General features: G+C 40.1%; 1 protein-coding gene across 1 annotated transcript in view; it reads right to left on the reverse strand.

Moving 5' to 3' along the window:
- Positions 1 to 934: 934 nt before the first annotated feature.
- The window catches only part of itgb3 (integrin subunit beta 3), a 28,165-nt gene continuing 8,804 nt past the window's right edge, over positions 935 to 20,295 (reverse strand). Inside the window, exons 8-15 of the mRNA XM_023949572.1 lie at positions 18,254 to 18,343; positions 17,579 to 17,713; positions 16,078 to 16,522; positions 6,935 to 7,157; positions 6,754 to 6,854; positions 5,571 to 5,690; positions 2,955 to 3,121; positions 935 to 1,757 (exon numbers count right to left, since the gene is read on the reverse strand). Coding sequence (XP_023805340.1) covers positions 1,689 to 1,757; positions 2,955 to 3,121; positions 5,571 to 5,690; positions 6,754 to 6,854; positions 6,935 to 7,157; positions 16,078 to 16,522; positions 17,579 to 17,713; positions 18,254 to 18,343 — 1,350 coding nt within the window. The 3' untranslated portion in view covers positions 935 to 1,688. The remainder of the gene's footprint in view (positions 1,758 to 2,954; positions 3,122 to 5,570; positions 5,691 to 6,753; positions 6,855 to 6,934; positions 7,158 to 16,077; positions 16,523 to 17,578; positions 17,714 to 18,253; positions 18,344 to 20,295) is intronic.

Consider the following 20,295-nt stretch of genomic DNA (forward strand, 5'->3'; position numbering starts at 1 on the left):
TATAGTCCTCTGCCAGCATGTCAAGGTAGAAGGTGCCTGCATAGAGCAGGAAGCCAGAGAAAAGGCTAAGACCGACTCTTTGTGGAGGCACTTTTATCTGTTCGCTTGGCCAGAGGGAAACTTGGGTTCATAGCTTTCAAAAACTCCAGTTTTCTTTTTTAACCCAATAGTTGTTTTTTACCATGGTGAAGATGATTTTGTAGATGCTTAGGCATCCTAAGCGTGTCGTTTCTAAAAGGTTTTATATATCATGAGCCAGATGAAAAAGTGGGTGAGGAGTCGATAGAATGAGGTCTTATCAGAAGTGGGATGAGGATGCTGATATTAAGAATTAAGGTGAGGGCCAATATTACTACAAACATGTAGGAGTTGAACGTTTTCTCTGTGGTTGATAAGGTGGAATCTTATAAATCTGTGATTTTGATTAAAATGTGGAAGGTGAATGGAGCTGCAGTGTGTGGTAGTTTGTTATGTTCATGAGGTAATGACTAGATTGTGTTCTTCTGTAGATGAAACAGAACCTATTAGTGCTCAGTCGCAAAGACAGAAAAGCTCAGGAAGAAATACATTTTTTTATCTTGTTCTGTCATTATATTGTTTTTTGTATAAATTTATTTTGGACAAAGCAAAACATTAATTCAGTCTTTATTTTATTTACTGTAGATCACCTATTTGTCCGCTAGAGGTCAGTGTGGTTTTGGCTGAATTTCAACTTTCCCCAAATAACGTGAAGGTCTTTGTGGATCAGTTTTACAAGCAGAGCAACAACAATGCTAAACATGATGTCTTTAAATTCGTTGTTTTATCCTTTTAGCATTTTAGAATTTGGTCAGGTCATTTAGTTGGGTCATTTTTAGTTACAAACAAAATATGTTATAATGTTTAAAGCACCTTTTTTTTAGGTTCACTGAGTCAGAGAGACAGGGACAAATACTTGACAGTTTCCAGCCTGCACTGTATCAGCAGGATGTGCCTTGGCTGGAAAAAAACGTTTATTTGTTGTAATTTTACAAACAGGAAGTTTGTCTCCATTTGTTGTTGTTTTTAGGTTACCTAACTAAAAGTACATTTTGGGAGGATCTGAACAACACAACCCATTTAATTTAATGTAATCTCTGTAAGAGATATGTCTCAAAAGTTACAGTTTTGTTCTCCAGCAATTTTAAATGAATGGACTGACTCTATTCTGAGGTAAAAGGAAAAATAAACAACAGCATAGAGAGGGAATCAGCAGAAGATAAAGTACAATTTATAGAACCAACATATACATTTTTAGGTGGAAAAACTGAGCATGATGCATGAAAGAAAAGACCAAAACTTGAAAATGCAAAAGTCAGATGTAAAGAAACATTTGGGTAGTAAACAAAAAGGGATACAATCCACACAACAAACATCAAACACAGAAAAGTAGTCATAAACACAGAAAATCCCCAAATCAATCAAAAAAAAAAATACACAAGAGATCCTTAACAGAAACACATTTTATTGTGGGTCCAGTAACAAAACAGATCTTATTAAATCACAAAATGATTTGAATCCATCATTGTAGTAAGTGTAATTCCTGATAAAATGCCTAATTTTTACATATATACAAACAATTATTGTTTTGTGACAGTAGAACCCTGCACATGATTCTCCCAAAGGATGGTGGGAGTTGGTATGTTTTTCCTTTATGTTTCATCCCAGCATCAGTCTTTTCCTCTGTATGTGATGTTTGTGAAAGTTGATGTTGCTCCTTTGTAAAGCGGGTTGTGCCCCTGTGAACAAAGACATTTATGTTAAGACTTCCAAACACCCAAATTTTAAAGACAAACAAAGTTTTTCATTTGTGAATTATTAAACTGAGGGGATTCTTAGAGGCTTTAAAGTGTGGATATGTGCTGTTGAGGCCACAAATAGGCCTGTTAGTAGTAATGGCTGATAAGTGGAGGATAATTGAAACCCAGCCCTTCCGCAGACAGCCTTTTGTTCTGTTGGGAATAACAGCATGCCCCAAAAATAATGAAAACAATCCTCAGGGAATGGTACTTTGTGTGTGGTCTTTTACTGTTAAGTGTGATGCTGTGTCCACGTGTGAATAGAATAAAGCAAACAAACCTGTGTACTCACTTCTTTACTTTATAAATGAACAATCTTCCATTTAAACGATAAACCTTTCAAACTGGCTGTTTCACTGCAAACTATTTGATTCTATTTGATTTAAACCCTTATTTTAGATACTCAAGATATTAGACCAAGTTTGAGTTGTTTGAATTTACACCTTTTCTCTATATCAGCACAGTTGAGATATTTTTTTTGTCTGGGAGCTGGGATCTAGAAGTAAGGTTATTATTATTTTAAAAATTCATCATTCATCTTCTAATCCGTTTTTCCCTTTCGGGGCTGCTGGAGCCTATCCCAGCCACTTGTGGGCGAAGGTAGGGGACACCCTGGACAGGTCGCCAGTCTGTCGCAGGGAAGAGCGTCCGCAATCACACACCCATGCGCTCTCACATTCACACCGATTTCGGTTGACCAATTAACCTACGAAGCATGTTTTTGGACAGTGGGAGGAAGCCGGAGTCCCCGGTGAAAACCCACGCAAGCATGGGGAGAACATGCGTGGGTTCTTCTAATGTCAAGAGTATTGACATATTGACAGTATTGAAACAAATCTTGATAATTAAAAAAAAAAAGAAATTAAAAAATATTAAAATTAATTTAAATTATTTTGCTACGTACTCTTATTGACATTAGAAGAACTTGATTTAAGACAAAAAAAAACTCAAATTTTAATGTCGTTTTTGGTGGTTCAATTTTAAAATTCACTGCTCCATGAACCGCCACCTTAACGTGGTGGAGATCTTTGAAAGCTTTACTATTTTTTTTGTTATTTATTTTTCTTAGGATCAGTGTTCTTTCCCTAATTTTAAGCCACCTCTTTTTTTGTTGCAGTGTTCAAAGTACCCACTCACAGTGTCCCATTTGGCTCTGGCTCGCTCCTCCTCAAATTTGGCAAACTCCCGCCTGTCGTGGATGGTAACCAGCAATTTCCAGATGAGCAAAGCAGCCAGACCAAGGAACAAGATGGCTCCAGCCACCGACAGCAGCACCACTAAAATGTCTGGTCCTTTAGGGCAATCTGGACAAGATGAGATGAAAGGAAAGTTAAACACCCAGAAATTTCTGTCATGTCTGCAAATTATTTGTTTTTTTTTAATTGCAACAATTACACTTAATTTGTGCTTTAGAGGTAATCAGATCTGCAAAAATATATCAACACAAGGCAAAAAAACATAAATACTAGGAACCAGAAGGAAAGATAGGACTCAGGAAAAAACCTTTACACCAATTATTAATAATGATTTAATGATTAACATCTATTGATGCATTTTGTATTTCCTGATTGGGGTCCGGAAAACAAGCAGTTCTCAGTACTTGCTTCTGTGTACCAAAGGTAAAGCTGCATTGGCTTCTTTTGCATTTATCTAAAAAGCACTATGTGGAGTGGAAGGAAAGAAAAGCCTTTTTTTTCCCTTTCTGATCATTCTGGAAAACATAATCGTACTTTATATAAAAAAATACAAGTGTAGCGACCAGGTAGGGGGGAAACAAAATCTGCTTACAACCATTTCATGAAAGTTTGGGGACTTTGAAGAAGAAGAAGGACAAATAATCAGTCTCTCCTTAGATCTTTGGTCAGTTTGACCCTCTGCTTCAGGCTTAATCACATCTCGAGGGATGTTTTACAAACTGCGAGTTTGTTGGGCTCAGTCAGTATTTTATTGTTTATCTTTTACTGTCTTCCTACATTAAGTAGGAACAGTCTTTTGAACTTAATTCGTGATTTTTTCTTTACCAAATTAAGGCATATTTGTCATATAAATTAGTCAAAGCAAATTTTCCCGACAATAATACATTTCTTTACCCATGTTTAAGTAAAACCGTCTCATTGACCTGTGTGAGGGTTGCTCTTTTTTGCCTCACTGGATGCATTTTATTATAATCTTCTATTGCATGTGGTTTGCCTCCATGCATAGTTCATGAACGGTTTGAGCACAGGAGCAGCCAAGGTAAACTTTTACAATCAACATCAAAGCTCCTTTCCTCTTCCTCCCTCCTTCATTCCTTCTCTGCATTGTTTCCGGTTCTTCCACTGAACCTTTTTTGATCTAACAAAACCGTAAAAGGCTCACAAAATTCTTTGTTCATTTATTACATTTTCAATTTTTCACAGTTTGTTTATTGTTTTTTTAGTTTCACTTCTTTCTTTTGGATGATGTTGCTCAGTTTTTCGCCCGGCTTCCCGTTGAGCCAGCGGTTCCCCGGAGGAGCTGTTTCAACGCTTTATGGACGCGGCGGGGGGGTGCCTGCGTTCAAGGTAAATTGTGGGCTTCTTCACAGATACCCAGTTGTGTTGTAAATTAAACACACACATTCATTAAAAGCCAAAGGACAGACTTCCTCTGCAGGAGCTTGCAGTCATAAAAGACAGTTCTACTCCACGCTCGCCACGTTTGGCCACTTAACAAGCACATGAGGAGCGGGCACAGACGCTGTGACGAGCTCAGCTCAGGTGAAGGAAAAACACCAGGTAGAGTTTAATAATCGAAAACCTTTTTTTTTAACATCTGTTTCAATTTATTGCTCTTTTAAAGTGAACCACATCCTAAACATAAATCTGTTACTCTGCAGATTTTTGATCACTTAAGGGCAGCAAAGAAAAATTGAACCAATCAGGCTAATTTAAAGTGATTCATGTCTCAATTTTTGGACATTGATTCTGCAAAGTAAGTAATTTGCCTGGGTCTTTTTACAGATAAAGGTTAAAACAATAAAGGACAGAGAAACAGATAAAAAAACAAATAAAACAAGGTAGAGAATAATTAACTAAAAGCTCCTAAAAAGCAGCGTTTTCAGCTGTTTTTAAAAAAAGACTCAACATTGTCAGTGAAGCGAGGTGACCAGCTAGAAAAACTAGGTCACTTCGAGTTTTGTAACAAGTTTTTGGGACTGTAAGTAGGTTCAAAGCAGAGGACCAAAGAGGGCGACTAGAGACATATGGTACAAGCAGATGGGAAATATAATTAGGGGCCATTAAGAGCTCCTAAAACCAGGACTAAAATTTTAAAATCAATTCTAAAAATCATGAGTAGCCAATCTAAAAAGGATAAAACAGGTGAAAAATGAGCCGTTCTGCTGGTTCCTGTTAAAGGCCTTGTACCAGCTGAAGGTGATTCATCTTGGACTGATTAAAGCAGGTAAAAAGAGAAGTACTACAGGGAATTAAAATAGTCTAATCGAGATGAGATAAAAGAATCAGTGAGGATTCTTAGCAAAAAAATCTGAAAAATGACACAATGGTAACTGAGATGTACTACTAACCAGCAGCTTAGTGAATTGACCCACGGTTTATTTCTTTAACTTTGAGTAATACAAGCAACAACAAAAAAAAGGTTTTGAGGCATAAATAAAAAATTAAGGCAAGAAATATAAAGAAATGTGTTTAAGGTTTTGATACTGTGTTTCAAAGAGAAAAAAAAAGCATCAATCAAACTTGGCAAATACTAAATGTTCAATGTCTATCTTACCCGGCTCTTTAACAACAAACAGGATGGATTTTCCACTTGCATCCTCAAAGTATTGGAAACGCTCCACACAGTCATCCTCATCTTTGTATGTGCAGTTCACAGCGTTTGTGTCATGGAGCACTGTGTGGAAAATGTAGAGAAAAACACTTCATGCATTCTGTATTTTAGTTACTTCCCTTTTCCTCTTGGACATTGCTGTTTATTTGACTTCTTTGAGCAGTTTCATGCTTAGATGGAAAAATGTGTTTTTGGTGTTTTTAACATGTTTTACATGCTCTTGTGGCATTTTTCTGATGACGGAGGACATGTATTGAAAACAATTTAGCTTAAAGTTGCATATTTCTTTGAATCAGAGGCAAAAAGGGTGAAAAAGATCATATTTGTGACGTAAAAAGCACGCTGGACGGGCTACAAGCTCCGTGCTCTGAGCTCTCAGCAGCGTGGAGGGGAAGGGGGGGCGGTGTTACTCCACACCAGCGTACAATCTCAATTTTTATTTTGGCTAAAAGAAAGCATTATCTTAATTAAAAAGGACCACTGGGAACGCTTTAACTACAGATCAAAAGATGATTACGGTAGCTTTTTCTGTCACTAGACAAAGATTCAAAGATAATTTTAGGCGTCGGAGCACAAATACTCATCTTAAGGTATAGGCATTTGACGCGCATTCAAGAATGCACTAAACGTGGATTCTTCAATGCATGAAGCCCACAATAAAGCGGATTTTTCTTCATTTTCTTTGTCAACTGTTTACTAGCACAAGTACTAGAGTTGAAAGAGGCTTTCTGAGGAACGTCGAAGTCATGCAAATCTCACGAATCTTGCTCCAAGCTTCTTCTTTCACTATTTCAATATTTGAAAGATTTGGTATTATATAATTCCAGGCATAAAAGAAAGGCAGAAAAGCCAGAAAAACAGTCTAAAAATGTGAGTAGCTATGCGTGAACGCGAACGTTTTGAACGCAGCAGCCCAAAACACGCATTTACATAGAACCTTTACTGGAAGAGGTTGCTTGAACGTCTGTTTACGAGGGTGGTGTGAACGTAGCTTCAGGCAACTTACCTTATCTTGTTAGTATTTTATGATATATTGACAGCATGCACAAGAAAAAACTGATAAACGTGGATGAATTTATGTAAGAAGGACAATTAGTCTGGTCTTCTAGAAAAAGCTACATCTCACCGATTTCATCCACAAGTACGATCTCGTCCTTGCAGATGCGGCTGCAGGTATTGTCCTCAAACAGCTTGCCCCTCTTGAAGTGCTTGCACTCCACGCATTCCCTATCAGGGCGAGCAAACGCCTGGCATCAGTTTCAACACAAACCACCAGCTCCTAAACATTTGCAAAGCCGCAGACTTACTTCTTCATGGTGCAGGCGTCCGGACAGGTGGGGCACTTGTCGCAGGTGGCTCCGTAGGCCCCTGGCTGTGTGCACTCGCAGACGCCGCAGACACACTGGCCCCTTCCACTGCACAGCAGACCCAGGCTGGACATGCAGGTGTCTGTGCGTCTGGAGCAGTTGCAGTTCTCTCCCTGCCAGTCTGGATCGCACTGACAGAAGCCACAGTTACAAACTCCATGCCCTGAAATACGAAGAGAACAAAAAAAGTTTAATTACAAATAGATACTAGAAGCATAAATACCAAAATAAAGAATAATATGAGTGGCGGTCCTCTGCTCCGACAACTAAAGAGACTGCAAGCAGCCAGATCCAAATCTCATAAGGCTGCTAGAAGACCCAACATTTCCTTTTATGGTTTACTCATTTTTTTAAGAAGGTTCTTCAAACTTTAATCTTTATTTAAACCAGACAAAAACACAGAGCATTATTTTGGATGAGCCGACTTTATTGTAGCTCTGTACTTTTGTGTCACTCAGCAATCACTCAACCGCCTCCAGTTATCAAATCCAATAAAACTTTATTTCTATGGTACTTTTCATACAAAAAGTAGCACAAAGTGCTGTACACCAAAATGAATAGTATAGAAAAAGCACAATAATGTAAAAATTGATCTCCCTTGCACACAAACACACACACACATGCACACACAAACACTTAAAACCTTTTCTTTAAAATAAATTAAAAATTATCCAGTGTCAAATTGTAGGATTTAATAAAATAAAACAATAAATACAAACTGAATGTCTTCTTCTTTCTCTTTCGGCTTTTCCCATCAGGGGTCGCCACAGCGAATCATCCTTTTCCACCTCACTCTATCATGGACATCTTCTACCCTAACATTAGCCAACTTCATGTCCTCTGTTAAGACATCCATGTATCTCCTCTTTGGCCGTCCTCTTGCCCTCCTGCCAGGCAGCTCCATCTCCAACATCCTTCTACCAATATATCCACTATCCCTCCTCTGAACATGTCCAAACCATCTCAGTCTGGCTTCTCTGACTTTGTCGCTAACACAGGCAACATGAGCCGTCCCTCTGATGTACTCGTTCCTTATCCTGTCTAACCTGGTCACTCCTAAGGAGAACCTCAACATCTTCATCTCCGCTACCTCCAAATCATCTTCTTGTCTCTGTCTCACTGCTACCGTCTCTAACCCATAGAGCAGAGCTGGTCTCACCACTGTCTTGTACACCTTTCCTTTGAGTCTTGCTGACACTCTTCTGTCACACAACACTCCTGACACTTTCCTCCACCCGCTCCAACCTGCCTGCACTCGCCTCTTCACCTCTTTTCCACACTCTCCATCACACTGAACTGTTGACCCCAAGTACTTAAACTCCTGCACCTTCTTCACCTCAGCCCCCTGTAACCTAACGCTTCTACCTTGATCCCTCTCGTTCAGACACATGTATTCTGTCTTACTACGACTGACCTTCATGCCTCTTCTTTCCAGAGCAAACCTCCACCTCTCTAGCTGTTCCTCCACCTGCTCTCTACTCTCACTGCAAATTACAATGTCATCCGCAAACATCATTGTCCAGGGAGATTCCTGTCTTACCTCGTCTGTCAGCCTGTCCATCAGCATAGCAAACAAAAAAGGACTCAAAGCTGATCCTTGGTGTAGTCCCACCTCCACCTTGAACTCCTCTGTCTGACCTACAGCACATCTCACCACCGTCATACTTCTCTCATACATGTCCTGAACTACTCTGACATACTTCTCTGCCACTCCAGACGACCTCATACAGTACCACAGCTCCTCCCTCGGCACCCTGTCATACGCCTTCTCTAAATCTACGAACACACAATGCAGCTCCTTCTGACCTTCTCTGTACTTTTCCAACAACATTCTCAAAGCAAAAATGGCATCAGTGGTGCTCTTACGGGGCATGAAACCATACTGCTGCTCACAAATCTCCACCTTCTTCCTAAGCCTGGCTTCCACTACTCTTTCCCACAGCTTCATTGTGTGGCTCATCAACTTTATTCCTCTATAGTTGCTGCAGTTCTGCGTGTCACCCTTGTTCTTAAAGATCGGGACCAGAACGCTTCTCCTCCATTCCTCAGGCATCTTCTCACTCTCTAAAATCCTATTGAACAACCTTGTTAGAAATTCCACTGCTGTCTCTCCTAGGCACTTCCATACCTCCACAGGTACGTCATCAGGACCAACGGCCTTTCCGCTCTTCATCCTTTTCAGAGCCTTCCTAACCTCATCCTTTCCAATCTCTGCTACTTCCTGCTCCACAACAACCACATCTTCCTCCCTTCTTTCCCTGTCATTTTCCTCGTTCATCAGCTCCTCAAAATACTCCTTCCATCTTTTCTGTACACTCTCCTGGGTTGTTAGCACCTTTCCATCTCTGTCCTTAATCACCCTTATCTGTTGCACGTCCTTCCCATCTCTGTCTCTCTGTCTGGCTAGTCTGTACAAGTCCTTCTCTCCTTCCTTTGTGTCTAACCTGTCATATAGCTCATCGTAAGCTTTCTGTTTGGCCTTTGCCACCTCTCTCTTCACTCTACGCTGCGCTTCCTTGTACTCCTGTCTACCTTCCTCAGTCCTTTCTACATCCCACTTCTTTTTAGCCAACCTCTTCCTCTGGACGCATTCCTGTACTTCCTCATTCCACCACCAAGTCTCTTTACCGTCTTTCCTCTTTCCAGATGACACACCTAGCACCTTCCTACCTGTTTCCCTGATAATCTCTGCTGTAGTTTCCCAGTCCTCTGGAAGCTCATCCTGACCACCCAGGACCTGCCTCAACTTCTGCCTAAATTCCTCACAAGTTTCTTCATTCTGTAGCTTCCACCACTTGGTCTTCTTTTCTGTTTTCCCTCTCTTTTTCTTCCTGACCTCCAGAGTCATCTTACACACCACCATGCGGTGCTGTCTGGCTACACTCTCTCCTACCACCACTTTGCAGTCATTAACCTCTCTCAAATGACCTCGTCTACATAGGATGTAGTCCACCTGAGTACTCCTACCTCCACTTCTGTATGTCACTCTATGTTCCTCTCTCTTCTGGAAGTAAGTGTTGACTACAGCCATTTCCATCCTCTTCGCAAAGTCCACCACCATCTGTCCCTCCAGATTCCTTTCCTTCACACCAAACCTGCCCATCACCTCCTCATCACCTCTGTTGCCCTCACCAACATGCCCATTAAAGTCTGCTCCAATAACAACTCTCTCTCCTCTGGGAAAACTCTCTATGACCTCATCCAACTCACTCCAGAATCTCTCCTTCACTTCTAACTCACAGCCAACCTGTGGCGCATACCCACTGACTACATTCACCATCACCCCTTCGATTTCTAACTTTAAGCTCATCATTCTGTCTGAGACTCTTTTCACCTCTAGAACACTGTTTACAAACTCCCCCTTCAGAATCACACCTACCCCGTTTCTCTTCCTATCAACACCATGATAGAACAGTTTGTATCCTCCTCCAATACTACGTGCCTTGCTGCCCTTCCACCTTGTCTCCTGCACACACAGTACATCTACCTTCCTTCTCTCCATCATGTCTGCCAGCTCTCTGCCTTTCCCTGTCATTGTGCCAACGTTAAGAGTCCCTATTCTCAAACCTATGTTCCTGCCTTTTCCCTTCTCTCTCTGGCCACGGGCCCTTCTGCCTCCCCTCTTTCTTCGACCAACAGTAGTCAAATTTCCACCGACACCCTGTAGGTTAACAGCATCGGTGGCGGTCGTTGTTAACCCGGGCCTCGACCGATCCGGTATGTCTAAAGTGTTGTGGATGATTCGCATGGTTATTTTGGCAATTTTTACGCCGGATGCCCTTCCTGACGCAACCCTCTCTATTTATCCGGGCTTGGGACCGGCACAGAGGCAACTGGCTTGCAACCCCTGTGGCTAGATTAACAACCCCTGTGGCTAGATTAAATACAAACTGAATGTAATAACAATAATAATACCAAAACTAGCTAAAAACCAGGTTAAAAAGGTTGAGTGCAGACTGGTCTTTTAAAGACAAAGCTGAAGCATTTGGGGAGCCAATGTGAGGATTTTAAAATAGGTATTATGTGAGACCTCCACTTGGTCTTGGTGAGAACTCGTGCAACAGAATTCTGGAGAAGCTTTAGGTTCTCAATGTTGTTTTTTGGAAGACCAGAAAGCAGAGAGTTATCAATTCAGTTAGTCCGGAATGCAGCTGCACGGCTGTTAATCAGAACAGTTCACTTCACTGGCTCCCTGTCAATTTTAGAATTCAGTTTAAATGTTTACTGCTTGTCTTTTAATGCTTTTCACTGTCTTGTCCCAGTTTACTTAACACAACTGATTGCAACACTAGAGTTTTAAGGTCTTCCAACCAGTATCTGCTTCATGGGCCCAGGTCATTTCAGAAACACAGGGGTGACCAGCTTTTTCCCTTTGTAAACCCTCCTTTATGGAATACTATTCCCACAGAACTGGGCATGACATCAGACCTAAATAGTTTTAAATGTCAACTACAGACTTAAAATGGCTTTTAATGCTCAGTAGTTAGTGGCATCTAAGTTTGAGAACAGTGGAGTGGAAGGCCATTGCAATTAAATATTTTATAAATCATAAATGACATATTTCAATCAGTTTTATTGGTGTTACTGTCTTAAAAAAACGTTCTTTTAGCTTGGATGCTAATAATAATGCTTAAATAAGGTTGTATTGATGATTTTCCGAATCTTTACCAATAATGATTATAATGTTTACTCAAAAATTGAAGGGGGGAAGCTTTTTGCGGGGGGGGGGGGGGGGGGGGGCTGTTCCCCTGTAGCTCCACCCCTACATTTGTATTCTTAATTTGATCAATCAAAAAAAAATTTTTTTTAGTAAAGCACTTTCGCGAACCCTGAAAGTAAAGTGCGATAGAAATAGTTTCATTCGTTCATTCATTCATTCATTCATTCATTCATTCATTCATTCAGCACCAAATAGGAGCGAATGGCAGAAAAATCTGTATTAAATTTGGCAAAAATCTTTCTGCAAATCAGGCTCCTCCGAAAATGCATGTTCCTTACAAATGCGACCCCAAAAACGGAGCAGGTTCTCCCACAGAGTGAGATTTGTTGAGAAAGAAGAAATAATTGAAACAAAAAAATACCTTCCTTTGCAGTATTTCTAAAAGTAAAAATGAAAAGCATACATCAAACATGTAATTTCTGATCAGAAACTGAGATCTTATAAACAGGAAGCTTCATTTATGAAGAAACGAGCGATAACCCTAAAACCCTTGAAGCCCATTTTGTTTTTTGGAACTGTGGTGTTGACTGGCTTTACACTATTTTCAGCCACACGACTCAAAGCATGTTAGGATATTTATGCACTTTGTTATTCTTCCACAAAGCCATGCTGGTGTGACTGACGGTGCAGAATTATCGCGGTTTGTGGCCATAAAAAACAATGAGCGGGAAGCTGTTATTGGGACAGTCTGGCCGGATAAATTATGATCTGTGAACAAACTGTGATTATCATCAGACCACAGCACTCAGAGCTTTTAATCACACAATTCTGTGGCTTCAAGAAAAATGGTCGCCGCATTGACTGAGGTGTTCCAGGACAACAGCAGACCAAAAGTTTGCACAAACATGCTCCCAGACCAGCTTCAGCAATCTCCTCCTAAATTCCCTTCTTGACCAAACATGGATTTATTTTTAACCTGATTACACCATACCAGCCTATGAGTAAGCAGACAGGCATTTCATGATGCTTTATGGACTTTGGGGAGTGCAAAGAAAAAACATTTCTCTGTGAGTGCAGAGGAGGGGCAAAGTGATAAATGGGATTAGATGATGTAAGTTAGGACACAAGTGTCGGGCCAAAGCTTTGCATTTCCGAACATTTCCAAACCGAACATTTAGAAAATGTGTGTTCGCCTTTATGCTGCACAGAACGACTCTGCACTCATGTCTGTGTGAGAAGGCTGGAATCTGGAATTGATTAGTTTATCCAACTCAAAGTGAAAGCGAGTGAGAAGGCGAGGCTACACCTAAATGTGTTGCTTTAAACACCCCCACACCCACAAATTAAATAGGGGAAAGGACATTAATGAGAAAGAGGAAGATGTTTAGTCCAGCAGAGCTTGAACAAGAACAAGGCGAGCTTAAGATGAAGGTCCTTTCTGTGTGACAAAATGAGCTGTAACAGTAGAGTAAAGTGTATATCTGGCATGAAAAGGAGTTTATCATCAGAGTAAATAAACAACGACGAAGGATGTTGACTTTCAACGACACAAACCTGACATTTTTGTTAGTTTTGCCGCTAAGACGAAGGCACAGGATGCAGCCGCTCCTCTCTCCCACCCTCCAGAGCACGGAGAACCCAAAAACCTGTAACACCCCAATGGGTCAGACCCCGGTACGGGTGCATGTGACCAAGGCTTTACATGTTGATAGTGATACTTGCTATTTTTCATTAAAAATATTAGGTAAAAATGTGCGGAAGCAACACATCTACAAAAATTTTGACATGGCAATCTTAACAGTTTTTTCTTTCTGTAAGTGTTTCTTTCGGAGTGCGTATGTCTTTGCCGGTGCTTCTACATAAAGAAATGTCCAATATGGATAAAAAATTGAAGTTGTCAGTGTGCAGAAATTATTTTCTAAATTTGATTAATACTTGCTAAAAAAAAGAAACTTTTAAATATCTAATATTTTGATTTCACGATGCCTCCTTTTTTATTTAACGCAGGATTTATGCCGCATGTAGCCAATTAAAGCATAGGAAATTAGGTTTAGCTTATGAAATAACTCTTAAAATGTATATGCAGCACTAAGCATATGTTTTCTTCTCATAAGGGGAAAGGTAATTTAAATGCATTTTGGCATAAAAAAAGCGTGTTTTAATTTTACTTTATGCGGTAGAAGTTTTATCGTCTTTACAGATAAAGGAGCAAACCCCATTCTTAGATTACCTAAATCTATTACACAATCATGCCTGTTTCAATGCAATCCCAAGTGAAAGCTGAAAGTGTTTAGGAGTCCAGTGTTTGGCCTTGTCCTTGGCACTCAGAAATGTTCCCAGAATCTCTTGATGATAATAATAAACTGTTGATATTTAGATGGTCTTCAACTTTGTGGGTTTATAAGGAGGACTGTTAATTTGTATTGTGGTGAGCCGTGGTGGACTTTTGCTCTTTTAAAAACCCAATCAAGTCACCGAGATGTTGACAATTATCCTTTAGGGTGCAAGATGTTCCCTCAAGTGTTTCGTTTTAGTAAAGTTTCTAGCTTTTTGAAGAGTTTTTATTTTTTAAAATTCAAAATGAGAACTGTCTAACTATCTTTCTTTGTAAATAATGAACAAATTGCAAATATAAACATGTATTTCAGTTTCTGTGCACATTCCCAGGTTGCTGCCATACCTGCGTAACCTCAGAAAACAGAGAAAAAGCTGCGGTTTCAGGGTAAATATGTCAAACAATCACACCTGCAACACAGAATAAAAGGTTTGCTGTAACTGAACCTTTTTGAACTTGGTGTTGCAAAGTCTGGGCTGGCAGATGCAAACATACAATCTGAACTCCAGGCACACAGGGTGTACAAACACTGTGTGTTTTTATTGTGAATGGAGCTCATGAACATGGAGTTGGTGCTGCGCATAATCCCTTCCAGATGAAGGGAATGGTGAATGTTTAGAGACCTTGGAGGCTAAGTCAACACTAAGGTACCCAAAAGGTTTAACATAATCGCAAAATACTTCAAAAAGAAAAAAGGAAAACTAAAAAAAATAACCATTTTTTTTAAAATAACCATTTTTGAATATTTTCTGTGTACTTTATCATCAATTTGAATCTAGAGGTCTAAAATACAGATACAGTACATTAGCCACCATTGGCGAAATGTTTGTGCATATGCTCGTCAATTCTCGGTTTGGTCCCTCCAGGGCACTTCTCTCAATGTGACAGAGTCCCACCTTCATTGCAAATGCAGCTGCCGGTCGCATTCTTAATCAATCAAGGAGGCTGCACAGTTCACACTCACCTGCAGAGTGGTCACCTTTCATGGTACCAGCTCTGTGGCCTTGTGGAGAGCTGTCCGCCCTGAGACTGAAGGTCATGAGGTCGTGAGTTCAAATTAATAGCCGATTCAAACCAAATGCTTTAAAAATGCAACTCACTACCTCGCTGCTTGACACTCAGCAATCCAGGGGTTGGATTGGAGGGTTAAACCACCAAATGATTCCCGAGTGCAGCTGTGTCTGCAGCTAACCGCTCCCCCAGCGGATGGGTCAAACACATTTCACACACCTCCGTGCAGGACAGCTAATGGGACTCAAACTTTAACGGCTCCTTTTTAACTGAACCCTTCTGCAGGTCTAAAACCTAATTGCTGTCTTCCCTACTTGCACACTTCCTACGGTACATCCTTTGTTATTAAGTCTGACAGACCTTGAACCTGAGAAACCTTTCGAAAAAGGTCTTAAGCCTTAGTCCACTACAGTAGTTGAGCTGTACAGGTGATGCAGGTTTTTGAGTTGTTAGGTCCGTGGGGGGGTCGTAAACACATCATCACGCATATGAAACATGCAATTGTCCTGAGTGTGGTAAGTGCATTGTGAAGTAATCTATACAACACTCCTGCATCTTTCCTACTTTACCCTTCTTTACTCTTGTGTGTTGAATAAGTATTTACTGTTGACCTGTTGCTCGCAGCATGCCCATAGAAAAATATGTGCACAAACTTTTTGGCTCACCGGCTAACAACCTTGATATTTGTTCAAAGTCTGAACATTTGTTTTTCACAGACAGCCCATTTCCACCCGTAAGGGCAGTTGTGAATAAGGTCTACTCTGATGAAAATGTACGTAACTTTTAATCAAAGTGATGTAATGTGTTGGGAAATGAGAGCACACATTGTGATGAAGCATAGAATTTTCACAAAAATGCTTTTAAACATGTTATATACAGCTAAGAGATAAACTAAGAGCTATCTTTGGTTCACACAGGGGTGTGGTAAAGACCTCGGAGGTTAATTACTGTCATAATGATTATTCTATAGATTTTAGACACATTTGAGCGAAAATAAGGTCAAAATCTACATCTAAAATGATAACTTGGATGATTGACTTTTGACTTATTTAGCTTTAATAAGAGACAAAGTCTTACCTGAGCACAGTTCTCCTTTGTAGCGAGGACAGTTGAAGTCGTCGCACTCACACAGCTTTCCCCAGACCTTCCCAAAGTCACTGCTGTGGCACACACACTGGCCACACACGCAGTCCCCACGGCCACTGCAGATAGAAGACCGAAGTCCTCCAGCTCCATCAGGTCCACTGCAGCGGTCCTGGTCTGTGGGATTATAGTCGCCTTCTGCACACTCGCAGTGAGGCCCCAAGCGGCCCGGATGGCACAGACAGATGCCGCATTCAAAGGTGCCGTTGCCATTGGTGCATTTGGGGCTGTTTGGCTGCGCTTTGCTCTGACACTTGCAGTCACACTCAAAAGTGACGGTGACAGTAAGGGAGTCCTTGAAGCCCACAGGCTTGATGACAAAAGTTTTCTTCTTTTGTTTAGGGCAGCCATGAGCACGTGCCTCCACGCTGAATGAAACCTGGATCAGAGGGTTTTGGATTAGGTTAAAATGAATGTGAAGAACAATGCCAAATGTTGTCACCTGATTTATCCCTCAGTTAAGAGCTTTTTATGTTTCACCACAAAGAAGAAATAGAAATGAAGAAACACTGGGAAGGCTTCCAAATGCATTAAGGGAAAGTAAATGTTCAACCCGCTTTCAGTCCATATGTGGTAAATGTCCAAAAGTAGGCAGCTGCTGCATCTGGAGAGACGCCCATATATGGAAAAAGTGAAGAGGAGCTGAGTGTGGAGGCCAGAAAATGTCACCTAAACGGAAAACAGCCAAAGCCGAGGACTAACAGAGGTGGAACTTGGAGAAAAAGTTTCAAGAAGCATCAAAGAGTACTCTTAGAGCAAAATACACAAGTAGAAATCAGACAGGAAGTATTATTTTAGACATAGTGATGATCCATTCCAACCAGGAAATGTAAAAAAAAAAACCACTTTTAAAATAAAATAGTCAGACAATCATGTTTGTACTTGGAACTTTTTGGAATACAATGCTAAAAAAAAATGTTGTAATACTGCATTCATGAAAATTTTCATTAACGTTAATTTCATAAAAGTGTTTTTTTATGCTTCATTAAGTAAAAATGTGCAAGAAAAAGTAAAAGGTTAATTAATTAAAGAAAAATGTTGTCCTAACGTATTTAAAAAGTCAAATTTGCCTTTACCTCTCAGGAGGACCTGGCATCCACATTTTAAGACCACCACCTTAGATTTAAGGCTATTCTACGAGGGGTTGGTCTCCACATACAAGCACATGATGTTGCCACCCACAATCTCTAGTGAAATTGAACACTAATTTAGCTGAACTGTGTTTTTCTCAGAAAATACATCATGTTAAAAGATAATTGTGTTTTTTTTCTTGTGTCATTTATCTGAAACTGCTTTAATTATGCTTTTGTTTCGGTCTCATCTTGTTATACTAACATATCGAGTTTCACCCTAAACAGCAAAGACATATAAAGTTTATGCAAGCGTTCAAGTCTAAGCAGGTTAGAGCTATCTGCAAAAATCTTGCTGAACTAACCGTGTCTCCTATTTTGAGCCCAGAGCAGGATTTGAGACCTGGAATGACCTCTCCGTTCAAGCAAGTGGCATTAAAGGACAGAGAAAGCTCCTCTGGAACGCCTTGAACCTCCAGCTCCACTTTGGAACGAATTTTCTGTCATAAGAAAAAAGGGAAGAGCGGGTGAACTGTTGCATAAAACAAAAACAAAAAATGCATTTTTCCTCAAAAGACTGTTTGGGGTTATTGATCAGTTTCAAGTTTTTAACAAACACCAACTTTCAGCTGTTTTGATGGCTTTCTGCCTCAGAAATGCATCCTTCCGTCTATTTTCTGAACCTGCTGAAACCCTCATGGAGTTGCTGGAGCCAATCCCAGCGACTGTTGAGTGACAGGCTGCCAGTCTGTTGTATGGCAACGCATGCATGGGGAGAACATGCAAGAAGAAAGGTTCCACCTGGGATTTGAACCTGGGAGTTTTAGCTGTGAGGCAAAAACCACTCCACCCCAGAAGTTTATTTGAAACATAAACAATTGAAAATAACTACAAGGCGATGGCGTTATGGGGAAGTTCACCTGTGAGCTATTGTGGACTTTCCACCAAAACTGTGGCTGGACGTGTGTGACTCATGTTGTGGGCGTGTGTCAACACAGTCTAGACAATGATGTGTACTTTTGTGCATCTAAGGGACTCACTGCATAAGCCTTCAGTATGAGCTGAATAACATTTCCAGAGTCATTGGACAGCGTCCCAACAGTGGTGCCAGGAATCAGCTCACTGTAGTTCTGCAAAGACAAGGCAAAGGTGGGCCAAGGTGCCATCACTTACCAAAATGGGTGTAACGATTAATCCACTTAATGCATGAATCAATTTATATTCCTACGATCCAAGCAGATCAATCTGTTTGAGGCTAGTTGTTAATCGCAATACAAATATTTAATTTACACTTGATTATCTTGCAAGAAATAAAAGGAATCTGGAAAACGTCCCTTGCACTGTTCAGTACCCAGATATTTATCTCCACGTCACACTGGCTGAATTTTCAACTAAAGATGTCCCGGATCGGTTTTTGGTCAGTGAATCGTATAGTTCAAAATAAACCAAAATCGGCTATGAATCGTATTGTCAACCAAAAATGACACGAATCGAATTGTTATTAAAATGAATCATTACACCCCTACTTACCAATATTTGATACCAGTCAAATAAATCTCTAAACGATATCTGATAAATAAAAATTCACAAAAAAGTTACACAAATCTTTCTCCTAAAATCTTATTTTTCACACATTTTTCATTAAATGTTTAAATGACCATTGCACATAAAACTATGTTGTAATCAACCTTCCTGTTCTAAGTGAAGAAATGAAAAGAATCTTTATTTCATTAAATAGTTCATTTGGATTTCATGTTATTACATTATAAGGGTTCAATAAATGGGGACTAAATGGTTGGCCCCCTCACACATTTTCACCTCTCCAAATCTGGCTGTCATGTCTTGTCATTCTTATGTTTTGTCCTGAGTTGTGCACTTCTGGTCTATGTCTGTCACCTGTGTTGTCTCGTGTTGCACTTCCTGTTTTATTTTGAAACCCTAACTCTCCTCTCGTTTCAGGCCTTGTTCCTTCCTGCCCTTGTCAGTTCCCCACAGGTGTGACTGTGTAATTTTCCCTGATTGTTTCCACCTGTGTTCCCCTTCCTCAGTTTGTTGTTTTTTTGTAGAGCCATAGAGGAAGCTTGTTCAAGAAATTAAAAACCACTGAAATCTCTGCATCTGAGTCCAGCCCTGTGATCATTCTTGACACTGGCCTTCTATTCAAAAGGTTTGGACACCACTGGATTAGGAAGTCATGAGCAACTACAGGCCTATTTTGCTGTGGATGACAAGAAAAGGCAAAGCAAAGGCAAAAATAAAGACACTTTCCAGTAAAACAGTCTGTCCGGGTCTCGCCAAGTCATTGTTGGCCGTTTACGTGCCACTGTCAGCCACAGTATGTGTGGTCATGTTTTTGCCGCCTTGCTAAAACCAATACTGGGACTGTACAATAAAAGGGCCAGTAATTATATTTAACTAGTGCCTTGGATTTTTTTGCAATTCCGACAAACTTACTTTATTATTTTTTAACAGGAAAATGACATCAGCCATTTTCCAAAGTAAAAACCTAACAAATATGAGCACTTTATGAAGAATATTAATGAATCCACTCTGTTCTGATCACGAAAACCTAAATATTCCAAATGACAAATCTCTCAATGCATTGTGGTCTATATTTGCAAATTGAGTGAGAATTGATGCACATTGGTTTTTTTGTAAAGACTTATGGGAAATTACTAGGGCACTGGGTTATTGAATTGTAGATACAGACAATAAATACAGATGAATAAATCTCAACATGTTCAGACTGGTTCTTAATGTTCGAATGAGGTGAAAGTAAACTCAAAAAATTGTCAAAGCTAAATTCCACTAATCCAGGAGTCTGTAACCTGACGCTCCGGAGTCATGTGATTCTTTTATCCCACCATTCTGGCTCTTTGGCTTTTAAGAAAAATGTGAATGTTTTAAAAAACATAATAGGTTGGTTAGTTATTTGACATTGGATATAATTTATTTTGAAAGGAACGTCTAAGTGCTGCTGTCTAAAGCAGGATAAATTAAAATTGTTTTCCTTTTTTTTTTTTCTTCTTCAAACTTGTTCTGTCCAACAGCTGAGCAAACAGATTAGAGCTGAAGGCTTTTT

This window comes from Oryzias latipes, chromosome 19 (genome assembly GCF_002234675.1).
Source record: "Oryzias latipes chromosome 19, ASM223467v1".
In the NCBI taxonomy this organism is placed as follows: Eukaryota; Metazoa; Chordata; class Actinopteri; order Beloniformes; family Adrianichthyidae; genus Oryzias; species Oryzias latipes.